The sequence below is a fragment of the Haliaeetus leucocephalus genome, unplaced genomic scaffold (assembly GCF_000737465.1).
Source record: "Haliaeetus leucocephalus isolate CR32 unplaced genomic scaffold, Haliaeetus_leucocephalus-4.0 Scaffold164, whole genome shotgun sequence".
Taxonomy (NCBI): Eukaryota; Metazoa; Chordata; class Aves; order Accipitriformes; family Accipitridae; genus Haliaeetus; species Haliaeetus leucocephalus.
The window spans coordinates 1,860,814-1,878,776 of NW_010972600.1; the positions used below are offsets into that span (position 1 = coordinate 1,860,814).

A 17,963-nucleotide genomic window follows, 5' to 3' on the forward strand; every position below is an offset into this window, starting at 1 on the left:
AAAGTCTCCAGTGAGGAATCACATCTCCTACTTGGATGCTTCATTCTGAAGTGACTCTGGTTTTAAAAAAATAGATCACAAACAAGAATTTACATGCATGAGAGTCATTTGAACGAGAGCATGATACAGACAGAAATCCCATCAAGGAACTACGTGAACTGCAAGAAGCATATTCAACTCACACTGTACCTGTGGCTGTTTCAAAGCAAAGGACTCCGAGTCACCTGTGCCCAAATTACTCCTGTTCTTTTAGGGTATCCTCCTGTTCGAAGCTACCTTTTTTTTCCCCTCCTTAAATTGAAAAAGCATTAGCAATCTGAAATAAGCAGACACCAGGAGTTAACACGTGCTACTGGGCTTAAATCCTGACAAAAAACATTTTCAACAAAGATGCAGGATAATCATTCAATTGTGTGGGAAGGAACAAAAAAGACACACATAAGCTAACAGATCGAAAGAAAAAACATTTTTAGTGCAAATGGTCAACTAATGGCACAAACGTGAGCAAACACGCACCCAGATTAGAGAGATCCCAACAACGATTCTGCTCAGCAGTGTTTGCGTGAATCTCAGGACGGCGTCCCACCAATTTCTGGAAGCACACAGAAACCTAGTATAACTCATTAAGAGCAGTCTCGCTCCTCTGCGGACCTTCATTCTCGCCTGCTGAAAACAGCAAGGAGAATCTTTCTCGAGGGGAATAGGACAGGGAGAAGTGCTGAGGGTTTTTTGCTTGAAAGTCATGACAGCTGAGAAAGAGCGGACACGTTTTTAGACAGAAAGCAAATCCAGCTGATGCAGACCAAGTTGAAAGAGTGCAGATGTGGAACTACCACGGCAGAGGTGGGGAATCAACAAAGCACAACTCATCTTGAAATGAAAACTAAAATGGCTCTTTTATTGAGGCTGTATTTAACAAAAATAGATGTGGATGTTCAACCCCTACTGCATGGAAGTGCCTTCCTCTAGCAGGTATTCGTTCATCTCACATTCAGGGTGTTAGGCGCAATGTAATTTTTAATTTGTTAATAAGACTCAAAATAATGTTAATTTGTAACTTCTACTGAAGAGAAGGGTCCTGTACTTACACATTCTGTTACTGTGCAGATTATAGTGTAACGAAGACAACGTTTTAACAGTGCCCTTGGCAATTACTATAAGCCTGTCGGGCTCTTGATAAAATCCTTAAATGCGTTTTCCAAATTTGATAAGAATCCCAAGTGCAGAGATCTGGGAGTCACCATCAATTCAGCCATGACATTTAAGTGAAACCACCAATTTGGAGTCAATGGGTGGTCTGGGTTTTTTTTTTTAATCTGCCATTGATAAAGTGTCATTCACCAGTCTGTTATACTGCAGCACAGAATATTAACAAGGACTAACAGAAATAGTCTATTACAAATTTAACAGAATCTCAACCTGTTCGAGGATACAGTACTATTCACTGTGGAGCAAGCTATTTTTTCCCCAGGGTGAAAGAAGGAATGTCTAAGTTCCTGCCACCCTATTTCGACTGTATAAAAGGAAAACATCTAGACTTGCCTTAGGCTTCCTTACTTCTGCTCAACATCTGTTTAAAATTCCAGTTAGTTAAAAATACCTATATATATATAATATATATAATATATTTCTGGAATAAAAACACAAAAAAGATGTACTGTACAAGTATTATGTAGAGTGCTTCAACTGGCTGTATGTAGTTTAGATACTTTCCTAATATCCAAATACTTAAATAAAAAAACCAAAAAGATCATAAATAATGGTAACAGAATAAGTAATGAATAAGAATAAAAAATAAAAAAAGTCATCATGATTTGAGCCAGGCATTGCTATAGAAATGCCCTTCCTGTTGCCCAGGAATCTCTCAAAGTAACATTAGAAATATGCTCTGCAAGTTAGTCTCCTATATTCTTTTAGCTGCTTTAAAATGTTCTGATCCTTCCTCCGCGCTAATCAAGTAATGAATTATAGTACTTTTTTGTGTGCTCAGAAATGCGCTATATATATGTATACATATATATATAAATATATATATTACATATATATTAAAAAAAAAAAAAAAAAGCTTTGAAAATAGTGTTTACAGTCGCCTTTTTTGACTAGCCGGCTACAAAAGACCATTGGGCTGCCGGGCTGCTTTTCCGCTTTGCCAAGTACGCGAGTTTGCTCAGGGCACGAGAAGAGGCAGTGGGTGCAGGACGACAGTCAAGGAAACAAACCTGAAAACAAACATGGCATATCGATAAAGGAAGAAGCGTTTTACTCTACGAAGCAGCTGTCACAAAGCAGAGTCAAAACTGCCGAAGCTCCCCCAGCCCCTCCCAGAGGGTGGCAATGCAGAGATTTGCTTTTGAATCAGTGGGGGGGAGAGAAGGGGGAGGGCATAGTCGGCGCTTCCCCCTCCCCATCTCAAACAGCAGCCAACAATTTGGTACGTTAGAAAGAATCTCTTTACCCTTGACTCTGAACCTTCCTCGCCTGCCCCAAACCACCCCCTTTCTAGTGCAAAGGATAAATTGACAACTTAACGCTGGAGCTTTGGTGGGGGGAAGGGGGGGGCTCTGGAGAGGAAAAGGCTGATGGAAACTCCTTACTCATTAATGGCAATGAGCGGATAAGGGGTGAAATACGGCGCGACAGGGAGTAGGGGTCTGCAGCGCTGCAAGCTTAGAACGACAAGCTTTACTCATTGTACATGTTGTACAGGACAGAGCTGCTGCTCTCGGCAGCTCCTGTTCTGACACGACTGACCCACTGGACTCTCGAGTTCGGCTGGGCTCCAGGAACAAGCGTCGTTCCCACGCTCCTGGTGTCCACGCTTCACAGCCGGTCCATCCTGAACGTGTCCTCTGTGGCGGGGTCAGTGAGGACCATGTCTGGGTCATTCAGCATGTGCAGTCCATCCAAGGTTAAAGGGTCAATTTTGAGTTCATCCAGAGGGAACTGGGAATCCGTATCAAAGCTGACGTCGCCCACTCCTGCCAAAGAGCTGGTCAGTTCTTTTGATAAGCTGGGAGGAGACTCTCCTGTCACTGCAGGGAAGAGGAAGAGAAGGGTGTTGGTAGGACTTAGCAAATACATATTTGCCAGGCAGACGAGTCATAAAACAGCTTGCAAAAATTCCAGAATCACTTATTGAACTAAGGCTGAAGTTCAGACGAGAAACGTCTATCCTCATTTCCAGCTGGATGAATTACAGACTTGTCAGAGCATCTCAAAACCATCATAATGACCTAACACAAAGCAAAATTCATATATGTGTATTTGGGGGCCACAAAGTGGTGTCACTTGAGTCTCTTTTCTCTCTCTTACGTGTAGGAGGAATAACCTTAATTTACATGATCCTAATCAGCATGAGTCCTTGGCTGAAATACAGACTGAACTACAGCTTTCTCAGTGGCCTGTGCAGAAATTGTTTCCAAACGCCCAACTGTGACCAGATTCGCTACCATATGTGACACTAAAAAATCCTTTGATGGGAAGCTCGAACAGAGAAGCAGCGGAAGAAGTTCGGCTTTCACAGCTTCTCCCTCACTGTGGCGGAGGACCCAGTAAATTCAGAGGCAGGGAGTGTCTGTAAGACAATTAGTGCTGCCATTGCAGCTCTACCTGTTTGCTGGAACTAAACAAGAGCCATCAGGCTCCCCAGCACTTGGGAAATACACCACACCAGTAACACCAACATTTACACAAGGTGAAACAAAACCTTCAAAGGCAACTATACCCTTTCCTTTCTTGGCTTCAAGTGAGCCATTGCATGAAGAAGAGAAACACCGACACCGGAGTAGTTTTGCTTGTTGGTTAAGTCTGTGATTTTCTTACCTGTAAGAATGATGTTGGGGATGTTTCCATGGCTGGAGTAATTCAGCTGCTGCGAGTCCTGCAAGCTGCCATGACTGCCAGTAAGTCCCATCATGGCTGCCTGGGAGTAGTTAAGGGTGGAACAAGGGCTGTACAGGCTGTTGGAACTAATGGCGTTTTCTATCATATTAAACTGTTCAAGCTGAAGACCAAGGCACAAAGGAATTATTACTTCTAACCATCAGGAAATACAGCAAAACAACTTACAAAGCTCAAGTATGGGAAGTAACATTGAAAGAGACAGGCAAACAAATTCATCTTTAGGTTTCGTTGATCAAAATATGGTCTATTTTCAGTTAACTTTCCGGAATAGTTTACTGCCAAATTCAGAGTGCAGGGGAATGAAGAGAGGGTGGATGCAAAAATAAAATTGTTGCCTTTGATATCGTAAGAACAAAAGAAAAGGTAGCTTTAAAACAAAGTAAAAGGCCCTCATAATTCATGCTACTAACTCAGGTATCTGCCCATCAAGCATTGCCTCTCAAAAGCCATCTCATTTTTTCCTGCTACCAGAGCATATTTCACAGTTGAATAAATCAATGCGCTGGTTGGCCAAACTAACGAAGGCACAGGCCTGCTTGCTAGGTTTTGGTACCGTGCACGAGTTGTTTGCCAAATTCAGGAGTAAATATTGTTACCACCTACAGGTGAATCCTTCTCAAATGCAACTGTGGCCAGAAGTGGGGGGTTTAAAATCTATTTTTGTTATTTTTAATCCAATAAACTTGGCAGAACACCTTTAAAAACATCTGCTACAATGGCTAAGAGGGACGAAGGGGAAGAGGGGAGGGGGGGGGGGGGAAACACAAACAACAAAAAAAAAAACAGAATAAAAGAAATCCCCAAGTACTGCAAACTAAAAATAACAGAATTAAAACTATATGGACAAAATGTGATCTCACATAAAATAATCAGAAGTTGATCTATATTTATTTTAAGCTGAAAGTGGCCGAAATATAGCTGAAAATCTGAGATGAATTTGCTCACCTGATGGGATAGGGCATTAGCCTGCCTAGCTGTCATCTGCTGATCATAATAGGAGTCACCAAATACACTCCCCAGAATGGAAGAATGCTGAAAACAAAACAGAGTCTTTATGGTGCAAAAATCTCACAAACAGACGTACCCACGGTGTGCGAGTGACTCGAACCTTCCAACTGATTCGTCTCGAAGTTAGTTAGCCCTTTATTATTAACCACCACTAACCATCAGCAAATTCATAAAACATTCAGTATTTCCCTCCAACACACAAATCCTTCCATGTTACGCTGCCTTCTCGTAAGCACAAAAATACAGTCAAGTAAACCAAACAAACTTCCTCACGGAGGACATACAACATATAAAACTTCTGATTTATGAAAACAGACAAGTGTGCTAGGTAACACAAGAAAAAAAAAATCACTCTACAACTTCATCTTTTTTGTGAACTTTTTTTTTGGGTGAAAGACAAACCCCATACAGAAGTAAACTGCACATTAAAACAAAATGGAATGCAAAGCTGATCACCAGCTTGCAGGTAGTGACTAGCTAACAGCCTCTGCAATCTCATGTTCACGGAACAGCCAGCTTCACTGAGACAACAACATGCCAAAACAAAACTGACATTTTAAAGTCATGTCACTTTAGCTGCAGATCAGAAAAGTTAACGAGAAAGCCCGGTAAAGCATGTTATCAGCAGTTCGAAGGCAAGAATCTCAGGAGGAACTCTTCAGCCTTGCTAATTTTACTGTCCCCTCTAGCACGACAAGCATTTATCAGTTATTCTCCATCATTTATCAATTATTCTAAAAGGTGATCAGGAATCTGAGGTCAATGTTTTCAACTATTCAATACTGTCCCAAAGAATTGCCAGATATAAAGAAATCACAGCGAGATCACTTCTTATTTAAACTGTCACAAATTCTGATACTCCAGCTGAAAACCCCCCATATCTGTTGACAAAGAGAGCACCTATAAAAGACAGTGTCTATAAAAGACAATTTGCGTGGAGAGTTTGTATCACTCTTGAAAAAAAAAAAAAATCAATACCTTGCATAGCATTTTCCAGCTGGTTTATCTATACACTAAAAGAGGAAGGCTACAAATTTTCTCCTTAAAAACCTAAGCAGCACATGAAATTAAGCAAAAACCTAGGAAATATCAGAACAGAGTTACACCAGCCACCACAGTTAAAAGCACTGAACACAGCCAAAGATTCTCAGAAAACCACTGGATGTCCACAACAGTGAACACAAAAATTTCAGCAAACATCACATTTTAAACATTCTGCCTCCTACATCAGTAGCATAACTCAGCGCAGCTTATTTGCAGGTTGCATGCAAGGAAAAGAACGGAAGTTTTGTATTTAAAAAAAACCCCAAAACCTAAATTGCCCACAACCTCCATGAGAGGGGACTATCAGGAAAGAATCAACAATATATTCTTTTTAAAGCAAACAAAAACCTTCCCACCTTCAGCCAGAATCCTCGGCTATGACATTATATGGATGCTTTTGGATAAATGTAGCATCAAGGGAGGAATTCACAGCCTGAGAACGAGACTCCGTGGGGGAAGGTGGCTGAAAGTTCAGCACATGCTGTGCGTGCTATAAAATTCCTTGCTGAGCAGATCCTGTATGATCCAAGAACTGCTCCAAGCATCACCGCAAAGCACTTTCCACCAGCTGCATGCGAAGGTGCGGGTACAATTTGAATGCACTTGGAGAAGAGAGAAATTTGCTGCAGAACAGCTCTGCTGGATAACGTCAGAACACTGGAAACACAAACCTTACAGACCTCCACGGTGCTGCATTTTAAAGTATGGTACGGGCAGAGTCAGAAAAGGTAGTAGACAACTGCCTCCAAATCTTTATCAGAGAAGATCTTAACAGTAACTTCTCAGTAAGAAATGGTTTAACTAAATGAAGCCAGCCCATCCTCCAGATTGATTAAATAGAGCCTGAGCCAAGAATAGGGTTTTATGGACAAAAATAAGATTTCAATTCACTTTCCTGGGCATTTATGATCTGTTACAGCAATGACCACAGAACACTAATGACGTCTTTGCAGCGTAACACCCTACTCAATACCCTCCTTAGAAGCAGGAAAAAATGGTTGTAATTGGAACCAGTCTTCCAATTTATCATCTGGTCCTCAAAACTACGGTGGCTGCTGTATCCCTTGCATGAGACAGGGCTACCAGGAAGTTATCGAACATCAAAAGCAAAAGCCACATTATACCTGATAAGAGAAAAAGCAAAACACTACTTAAATAAAAAAACACAGACTTTTCTTTAAACCACTGACATCCTACTTACTGCCCAGTCACACTTTGATCAACTACTCAAACTCCACATTATTCAATCTGCTACACGCCTTATTTTTTTCTTAAAAAAAAGGAGTCAGAGCATAGAGCTAACTCAAGCAAGCAGATCAGGACCAGCCAAGCTTAACTCTATCACAGGGAAATCATTCCCATCTTAAGTGGCAGGCATGGCTTCAAAACTGTGTGATGTTTTATACCAATTTCTAATGAAAAATTTGCGCTTCCGGATGTCACATACTCGACATGAATCAAAGCCAGTTTGGACTGGCCCTAGAAATACAATTGCAATTCAAGAGCTCCAAAGAGAATCAAGGTATTTTTTTCCTTTAACTTCTGACGTCATTTTTACAGGAGCTTTTCAGAAGTAGGGCAAAACCTAAAATCTTTGCTTTCCACTATGCATTGTTCCCATCCTAAAAAGTTTGGGCAACATGAAAAATAATAAACAGGAGACCAAAATCTATTTGTGCAAGTCTACATTAGTAACTCCTAACAAAACATACAAGCCCATATTTATTCCTCAGCTCTGAAGTATACCGGTTACTACATCTGTAAGCACTGAAACTCCCAAAGGAAATCAACTGGAAATGTCATTACTTCAACACTTCAGAGTCCTAGAATAATTTATCGACAACTCTGTGAAAAACATCTTGCTAACACCATCTCCTCCAGAAACACTAGATGAGGTCTGTTTTGTCAACAGTACATCTTCTTGGGTTAATGATGTGGTGACTGCAAGAAAAGAAAAAAGCCCAAACCACAAAACCCCTGGCTTAAATTATTAATCTAAAAATACATACCATATTATCCAGTATACAGCCATTCTACTTTAAAAAGCAGATTTCTATCTAATTGGAACAGTATGCCAGGTGTTAGAGGAGAAAAGCAAAGTAGTAATAAACAAGCCATTGTCAATGAAAAGCCATGCAAACACAAAGCTGAGAACTACAAGCAGAGCTTTTCAATTTGTGTTTGAACAGGAAGACCTTCATATAACAAACACACATCCAAAACAGAAGAGCAAATACATTTGGAGATGTGGGAAGATGAAAAATAACTTCTGGTGAATGAACCGTATGTGATAAAAATCAAACCACAGATTTCTATGTTTAGAGCACGTCACTCATCATACTGATACACTGCAGAACGATTTAACCTAAAATTAATCAGAGAAACGGGAGCAAGTGGAAGACGCCTACCCGGTCACACCCACTTTATTCCACTCTTGTCAGCCAGTGCCAGACTGCTCCACAATGGGCATATTCTGCTGTTGGAACCAATCTGCCTTTACTCTTGGCAGATTACCCTACAGTCTAACGGATCCTGCTATTTGGGAGCAGCCCTCATAATCACAACCAACACAAAGTTTTCTTCCAAACTGTTTTTTCTTCCCCCATTGCTTCTCTCCATGCTTACTATTTGCAGCCTTAAGAGGTCCACCACCACAGATAGCTCGCTCGCCACTACTAGCTTCTGGTTCATTGATGGAGGCAGGAAAGCTGTCTCATTTTTAATTTAGCAAAAATAAAGAATTGTGTGGGTATTTTTAAGAGGCCAATACTAAAGCAAGCAGTATTAATAAACCCTCTTCCTTTCACACAGAGTCATGGTGTCCCACTTGAGAACAGCAAAACCTAAGCAAGAGTTTACAGGATAAAACAGGCCCAGCTGGAAAAATTATAGTCAAGCATGTGCTCCACTGGGGAGTGCTTGCTGCGCTCCAGTACTTTGGACTGACCAGTGGCAACGAGTCTGCGGACAAAACCAAGAAAGAGTTATTGAGAAGTCAAGGGGGAAAGAAAATCAACACAAAAAATCAAAATTGGACGCACCACCCAAATGAGAACTAGACCTGAGAATTTGCAGCAAGACTGGCAACAGCTTTGCTCTACGTGACAGCCTAGAGGAGTAAGTTTGCTTGTTTTCTTTGAGCCACACACAGAACACAGCAGAACTGGCAGAAGCAGGCAGAAGAGAGAGAAGTTAAGAAGCAATTAAGCAAGGGTTAAGAAAATCCAGACAGTCCTGACACTCGGATCTATTACTGAGCTTACCAGTGACCTGTCTCTGGCTAATGGCAAGGAGAGACGAAGCTTCTGCTTTGGAACCATGAAGGGGCAGCACTTATTTAGATACGATCCTCCTTACAGCCTTAAACGTTAAATGATGAAACAGAAAATGTATTTTCAGACTCTATTGTGATGCTCTGTAAGAATTTCCTGCACCTCATTTCTACAGGTGGGATTTAGGAGAAGGGCAGCCATACGCAGCTATTTTAGCAGCATCAGCTTATTTCTGTATGGAAAATGCGCTCACTCCCTTACATTAGGGGCACCCCCAAAGACTGCTTTGCTTTTAACTGTCTTGCTGCTGGCAGATAAAAAATCCCCTTGTCAGGTTTACACACACCCCAATCTATGACTTGCATATAGGACATGTGAATGTACGAGTATATACATACACAGGAAGAAAAACCAGCTAACATGCAAGAAAGCCTGTTTAGTAACCCATTACTTGCAAGCCACAAGATACAGTTGCTAATTTCAAGAGCATTTCCTCCAGTGTTTTCTTTCAAAGTGTATGTTCCCACATAAAAAAAAGGTCCTGATGTAAATGCATTCAGCCACACAAGGGATATTTAGTGCCACAGGAGTTATCCTGCTGCAGAAGGCACTTAAGTTTCCCTCTCTCTCTCTCTCCCCTGCCCTCCCAACCTTATCTGTCAGCTCCTACACAATATTGCTCAGTGAAAGGGGTCTACCTGGAGGTTCTGTCCACGGTACACCCCAAAGAAATAACTGAGTTTTAATAGTGTTCAAATAGTAGCTTTGATCAATAAAAAGGCAATTCACCAGCTATTGAAAAACTCTGGAACTGAATGAAACTGCAAACAAGATGAGACATCAGTAATGCATGAGGCACATACAATTACAGTGAGACAACTATGGGTCAGTAATGGAGAGACTCAACTAAAAACAAACACAAGAAGCAAGGCCTGTGGAAGCACAGAGTCCCTTACTTGAGGGGAGCTGCCAGGAGAGAAGCCTTGATTGGAGACAGGAGAGGTGGGAGACTGGTTGGCTGGGGATCCAGCATTACTGCGGTACTGCTGGAGTGAAGCCTACAGAACAACACAGAATTAAAGACCATGGGATTGATGGAAGGTTGGAAAATTATAAACTTCTGGCGTATATACAGCTCGGGGAAGCTGGGAGAAACCATCCTCTTCAGCAATTCTTGGCTATGTATGAAGACACAATTACTGTGAACAATGCCGCAAAAAGGAGAAAATTAAGATATCAGCATGGCGTGGTCTTGTCTGACTGAACAGCTGAGAGCAGGGCAGGGCTGTCGTACAAGCAAAACTGTTGAAATATTTTTTCCCTGTTCTCAGTTACGCTCAATTAAAAAAAAAAAAAAATCCGGTCAGCCAACGATTTAGGGAAAAGAGCTCTTGAAAGCTGGGAATAACTCAAAAATAACGTAATTTATTCTTCAATTCAACTGCCATACCCACACATTCTTAACCTGTGTTTACACTACTCTGGAAACCCTTCTCGTATTACTCTGCCTAGTCTTAAACAGCCTGGGTGTGTTATCAGGATTGAAGTGTATAACCATGCAGACTGAAACCCTTCTCAAAGCTGCATTTTACCCCATGACACGGAACAGACATTGTCTGAGAATTCACACTACGTTTTGGAGGTTTCTATTAGTTATATTTACATTGTTCTCAGTCATCTTGAGAACTCATTTTCAAAGATTTACCTTTTTTTAGTCATAAAGAACCTTAGATTTGAATAACTTAATAATCTTAACGACATTTAAATAGAATGTTGCTCTAATTAACATAAATAGTAAGTACAGCTCTTCTCATTACACTTCCTTTAGAAATTAACAGATGATTGAGGAAAACCTGCAAGCCAGTAGTTCTATGAAAAGGAGTAATTTAATCAGATAGCTTTGCAGTGTGGGAGAACACTGTACTACCAATGCTTTCTGACACTGAATTCTGTAAATCTCAAGAAAATATGTCTTAACCCCTTCTGCTATGCATTGCTACTTATGCACTTAAGCAGACATCCAAACTACAGCAAAATGAATTTCAATACTGCTTTACAAAAACTGCATAAAAGTTGTCAGTGAGACTGTAACATAGCTCAAACAGCTTTTTGATAAACTAGCTTTAAATTTAAGTTTATGTATAATTTCAGTTGCTTTAAAAGATAAGCTCAGCACCCTAAAAGTTAAGGTCATAAAGAAGTTTAGGATGAAGAAAGCAACACAGAAAGCAAAGAATGAAAATCAGAATCATCTGTACTGGTAGCTACGTATTAGAATCAAAACATTCAGACACATGTTGAGTGGGTCGATATCCTTTCCACTGCTGGATCTGTCCTTCCCTCTTCCCCTTCCAATCCTGAAAGGGAAGCAGCTTCTTTCAAGAAGCACTTAGCAGCACAACTGTTAAAAATTTCATCCACAGATGAAGTCCACAATCAAGTGCTAGATCAATAGAGAATGATTTCTTCTCATTCTCAAACCAATTACTGTCACTACAACACTGCCAGGAGGACACAACAGGTCAGACAACCAAGATCCTACGCAGCAGAGGAGAATGAGCAGAGAACAAGCAGTGAAATTCTTCCCTAGCTAGCCTGTAACCCTGATCTTGCTCTGCATTTTGGATTTTCATATGCAGAGACACACACAACATTTTATAACAGACCATGTTAAAACAAGGAAAAAAAAGAAATCTGTCCATAAATCATTGCTATATGTATGTATACACTCCATTTCTTCTGGGCATCTGAAGGCAGCCACAAATCCAATTTTTGAAGATAATAATGTATGCTCTAAAATTCCTTAAAATGAAAGCATTCTAAATATAAAAAGTATAGAAAATACCTGTTCTCTCCAACTTTTGGAAAATGCTTGTTAGCAGGTTTCTTTATCAAAGTTCTGTTAACTCCTCCAGTCTATAGCAACACTGTATGACATACAACGCGTAGGGGGTGCATTACATTTAACAGCCTGAAAACGTATCAATGCAACGGCAGCCGCAAGGTGTGAAATAAATGCTGATATATTTAAGCTGGTCTAATCAAACATGGAGTCGTAAGGGACACTATTTTATGAAAATATGTCCACCCTAAGTGCACATTAAAACCAAATTTTCCTCTATAAAACATTTAGGATGGTTTTGGTTGAATCCACATTTAAGTCTACTTCAGACTCTGCTTAGAAGTAGACTTATTACAAGGGTTCTCCAGCTTGATCTCTGAAACTACACTGTACGCTACCAGGTTTTTCAAATGAAAGCTCTATCATTTTCAGCTGTGCCTGAGCTTACCGAGTTGATGTCTATTCCCATTGATGGTTGGCTCTGGCTACCCGGAGGTGACTGTGGGATGGAAGAAGGTACCGTGACGGAGAGTGGGGGGAGCTGTGTTCCTCGCTGTAAACCAGAGGTCTGCATTAAAGGAGTATTCTGAGGCAGGGTACTTGCCACCTGGGTCTGCTGCTGTTGCTGGGAAGTTGGCTGGCTAAAAAATGGATATGGGGGAAGCTGCTGCTCCAGAGACAATGCATCCATAGCCACGGCCTTAAAAAGAAGAATCAAAGTCATCCATGCTGGCAGGTAATTTCCCTTCACTTTCAAGCGCATCAAGTTTCACACCAAGAGAATTGTACTAAGTCAATCTTATCTTGCATTTTAAAAATGTTACCTAAAGGTTCAGAAACAGTCAAGAACATGTTTCAAAAGACTTAATATCACCTCCAGTGTGCAATAAACAAATAGTCTAAAAGCCCAGTTGAATGTCCAGGTCAGAAATTGATAACCTATAGTCAGTCACAGAGTCACAATTATGAAATCAATTAAAAAAGCTAATTGAGCTTCCCTCATGAATTAGAGAAACGTCTTTCAAACCTCACAACTAACTTTGGGACAGTACCGTTACAGAAAAGTGTCTTAATAGATGCTTTTTACCACGGTTCTAGAAAGGTGAAAATAAAATCTGTCCCCTCTACAAACCTCTCCCTTTTTAAGGCTTGAATTAATGAACACATTTAAAGAAGAAAATTACAGAACAAGAGAGATGAAGTTACAGCCAGCTTCTCCCTAGGTAGAGTAAAACAATTAATCTGTGATTGAAAAATTTTAGTTCTCCAAGTAAGTCCCTACCTGAGTAATTGGTGACAAAGGGGAAAGCGTAGGAGACATTTGCTGTGACTGTGGTCGTCTTGAGTCTGCACTCAAGGAGAGAGGACTGACGGCTGGCTGACGGTGCTGCTGGGAAGGGGCTGGCGTCGTTGTCATTCCTGCCAGGAAGGAACAAACCAGCTTAAACAGGAACAGAGCAATGGTTTATTGATACTTGTATGGAGGTAATTACCTGAACGATGAAGAATGAATGGCATAAAGGGACAATCACTTAATGCAAAGTGCTGAATGCGCCTTGGCCAATCAGGCTGAAACCCGTTAGCTAATTTGCAATTAATTTTGTCAGGCTGAAGAGCATCAGGATGAGAGGAAGATCCCTGTGGTTTATCCTGGACCAAAACCAGTCACAGTTGTTCAGGTTCATACATAGATACTGACTTGAAACTGAAATAGGCAGAGCAGCTTCAGCGGTTTACAGAAGCCACAGGTATCGTTCTTGCACACCTCGCAGGCTGCACGCACTGAACCCAGGAAAAGCACATTCTGCTCTATTTGTAAGGGCTCAAACTTCAGGAAGAAGATAACAGATCATGTAAAAAGACTAATCGGAGGGCACCTGAGATATTATAAAAGCAAACACCTATTTAATGGAAAATGCAGAAGAAAAACGGGTTACACAGGAAGTACTCCATTTTTAATGGCATACCAGTGCACAGGAAGGCAGGAAATATCCTTCACACTCTAAAGAGCCATGACCTACCAGGGGGTAGGGATAAACAATTCAAGTATTGTAATTTTGTTCAAATTCAAGACAAAAATCTGCAAGTTTTAAAACCTCTCCTATTTTCTGCCTCACCCTAGAGGAACCGAGACACCCTGGAAAGTGATTTCAGGACAATCTAGCTAGTGAGCTGTTCTTCCAGAGCTGCCAGAAAGGAAGAATTCACAAGAGCCTGCGAGCTCCTAGGCACTTGGCAAATGTTCAAGGCTTCCAGGCAGGCTGCCAGGGAGCCAGGAAGTCCGGGCTGCCAAGGAGCCAGCAGGCAAACTGGCTCAAACTGCGCAGATTCTGAAGACTGCCTGGCTTCCCCTGCAATGTTTGCAAAATCAACACCGTCTCACGGAACATGTCAGCGAACTGACAAACTCAAATGCACAAATGTGTAGTCTTAAATTGCTGGCAGTTCTTTGTAACCTGACAGGTGTTTGTTTCCCCACCTTTTCTTGGGGCTACTGAGGGCATGCTTGTGCAATGCACAGAGCTCCTGCAAAAGGTTCAAAAGCCTTTACGTTTTCTGCTAAAGAGCTAGGAGATAAAAAAGAGGCAAGAAAGGTTTGGAAAAATCAGTTTAAAAAGTACCAAACACTGACTATGCCGATGATTAAACTATGGGATAGTCTCCAAAGAGAAGCAGGAAAATCATCAATGAGCATCTTTTAAATTTGTTATGTCTTTGATAGATCAGCACATGTTGTCAAAGCAATTACATACTTAGCGGTTTGGTTTTAAACCGCTTACTTTGCTAATTATGGTTATGGCAAAAAATTTAGCGGCCCAATCTGGCCTAACTCCATGCAAGCAGTTTGTTTCTTTTTATACACACAATAGCTCTCTTTGCACAGACTCACTAAGTTCTACTTCAGTGACAGCCCATCTCCGAAACTTCGTATAGTCTCTTTTGAGACCAGAAAACTTGTTAAAGGATGCTGAAAGCTGCTGGCTGACCCTGTACTCAAATAGTTAAACCGCCTTCTTGCTTCATTCTTAAATATAACTGGTCAGTCATAACACTACATTAACCTGATTAGAATTATTTCCTTTTCCCAATAAATGAGAGGATTTTTAAGTGGGTAAGGGAATCCTGCCTAACACAGGAAATATACTTGTATTTTTGGATACGATGCCTCATTTCTATTCTAACAATCAACTGACTGCAACTGTCCCTGACAATTAAAAAAATGCAATCCTCTTCACAACTATTCGAGTATGACCCAGTGAAATTATTTAAAATATAACAATCACCAATTTAGGCTATTTGCCTATAAAGTTAAATTTAATCTTGAAATTATCAAGTGATCAGTATATTATAAACTGCTAGCATGGCAAATAAAGTTTGTTTGTGGTTTGTTTTTTTAAAATAAAATTATCAGTATTGCCAAAGTCCGAAAACCCCAACAAACACAGCTCAGACTCACCATGCAGAACAGCTCAAACAGCAACAAAAGCTATGACTGCTAGAAAGGCAACAATTTCAACATAAAGGCACCATAGTGAAGGCTGTGAGAAATTAAGGTGTGCACTTGGTATTATTTCCCAAAGCCCCGCTATATTATGTAGCGTGAATATTCAGGATATTTTCAAAACTTAAGCAGTCAACCTTACAAAAACTAGCACACCTTGTAAAGACTCCACATTATTCTTGATTGCTCAAAAGAGAAAATTTGCTTCTGATGAAGCAGGCAATGTCCTCTCTCCAAAAGAATCCTCACACTGAAAAAAACCCCCATTCTAAAGGAACGAAAACAAAAGGCCTACTTAAGATATTTCCATAACACAAGTGCTACTGGGCTTAAGTACAATGAATTACAAGGGAGGCAGCTTTGGATGCTAGTCTCTCCTGCAGTCTTATACATAAACTAAACAAAAAAAAAAGAAAAAAACAAAAGAAAACAAAAAAAAGAAAAAAAGCAGATTTGGGCACCAAGAACATGACAAAAATGAAAGACAATTTGTAAGTCATATAACTAAATACAGCTTTCTCACTTTTTCATACAGAAATGGCTTGATAAAACTTGTTTATAAAGAAATGTCAATCAAGAGTGAAGTGCAATTACCTCTCAGACAAAACAGTAATACTCAGCAATGCAACTTCCATAATTTAAGACAAGTGACATATTGTGGACAGTCTGTAAAAACACCTCAGAGTTATGATCTTACCCTGACTGGCAGTGCTGATGCCCAAGTGAGTCAGATTGGCAGCAAGATTTCCGGTACTATTGGAGCTACTCAGGGCTGGGAATGTGGATTCCTCAGGATCTAACGGTGTTGGGAGAGGGGAAGGGAAATGGATGTTTGTCAGGTCTGGCAGGGAGCCACCTGTGTTATGCGTAGCAGGAATCAGTGTTGTAGTGTTTTCCTGGTCAGCTGATGGAAAGATGCTAAATAAGGGAGAGAGGAAAAAAAAAAAAAAAGAAAACAAAAAAGACACATGTCAGTTTAAATTTCAGCCTGGACAGACCTTTATAAAATCTTTTTTAAAAAGGATCATTTATAGAGGTCACTCATAGAGGTTCTGTCTGGTCTTGTATCTACTACAGTGTTATACCATCTAAGGGCTTTTCAGAAAACTCAAAAGCAAGAGGACATTGAATATGCAACATTCTTTCTTAAAGAGCTCAATGCTCTTTAAAAAAAAAAAAATTGCTCAAAACTTACTTGATTCCTGGAACTTCACATGATTTAGGTCTTGACGACCCAGTCTAAAATAGAAGGAAGACATTTTTAAAGGCAAAGATACCGCTAAAGATTAATGCTTAGCGTATATTTCAATTAGTAAGGTTTATTTGATTTAATACATTTCTACAGAAGAGCTATTCTTCTACACAAGAGCTCTGTGAAGCTCTTAGAAGATATTTGTCACCTTTTTTGCTTTATTGGTCCAACAAGACTCAAATTTAATCAAACATGCATGCACACATACATATAAAGTGCCTTTCTGATCTAATGTTTAGTGATTTGTTGCTAAATACAGCATTTAATCTCTATTCTCTGCAAGCAGTTTGTTTTGGTTGACTGTATTTAGAGCATTAATTTACCTAAATATGTTTAGAAAATAAAAGCTATACACTTTGAAATGTGAGCCTCCTACCTTTTTAGTGTCCCATCCTTGTTTAGAGAGGGTTTTGTCTGCCTCAGAGGTGGTTTCCTCCATTCCAGGGACAGTCAGTAATAAAACTAAAAAATGAGAACAAAAGAAATCATATTGTAATATTAAGCTTCTCAGTAAGACATTCTCAGATTGGAAGTTTAACCATTTGAAACTCTTCAGTAACCTATTATCAATGAATATGAAAGTGGCCCTCTACTATTACGGGATCAAAATTTAAAAAAACAAACACCAGAAGAAACTAAAAGTGTATTTAACTAGCAAGGAGATGTTACCAGCTTAAAAAAAAAACAAACAAAAAAACAACAAAAAAACCCCAATACTTTAAAAAATTTTGGCCTCCAGTTTAGTCTGCTTAGATCTAAATGGAAGAGTGTAGCTTGGGACCTAGTTTTTCCTATCTTTTGCGTTTTGCAAAAAGTGATGTACGCCTGGTACATCTAACAGGTGGCCAACAGGACGATTCCAGTGGGGAAAAATCCAGACCACCTCCCCTGGGATAGAGAAACACTATAAAGCTGTTACTTCTCCATATTCCAAGCACATTTGTTTGTTGAAAGCAATCAACTGTTTCATCATGCTAATAGCAAGGTGACAAAGAAACATCAAAAGAAAGCCCAGTCAGAGAGATGTATCAACAGAAGCCTTTCATGCTGATGACTATAAATCCATATTTACACAATACAGTTTAAGATGATCATTATTTAATGTTTTACAACTCTAGAAGTATATGGAATTGCTGCAGT

General features: G+C 40.1%; 1 protein-coding gene across 1 annotated transcript in view; it reads right to left on the bottom strand.

Annotated features, from left to right (window-relative positions):
• Nucleotides 1-2,537: 2,537 nt before the first annotated feature.
• Nucleotides 2,538-17,963, bottom strand: part of CRTC1 (CREB regulated transcription coactivator 1) — a 42,818-nt gene continuing 27,392 nt past the window's right edge. The window contains exons 6-14 of the mRNA XM_010563249.1: nt 17,200-17,285; nt 16,767-16,810; nt 16,269-16,489; nt 13,352-13,488; nt 12,518-12,769; nt 10,184-10,285; nt 4,849-4,935; nt 3,823-4,003; nt 2,538-3,032 (exon numbers count right to left, since the gene is read on the bottom strand). Of these exons, the coding sequence (XP_010561551.1) occupies nt 2,821-3,032; nt 3,823-4,003; nt 4,849-4,935; nt 10,184-10,285; nt 12,518-12,769; nt 13,352-13,488; nt 16,269-16,489; nt 16,767-16,810; nt 17,200-17,285 (1,322 nt within the window). The 3' untranslated portion in view covers nt 2,538-2,820. The remainder of the gene's footprint in view (nt 3,033-3,822; nt 4,004-4,848; nt 4,936-10,183; nt 10,286-12,517; nt 12,770-13,351; nt 13,489-16,268; nt 16,490-16,766; nt 16,811-17,199; nt 17,286-17,963) is intronic.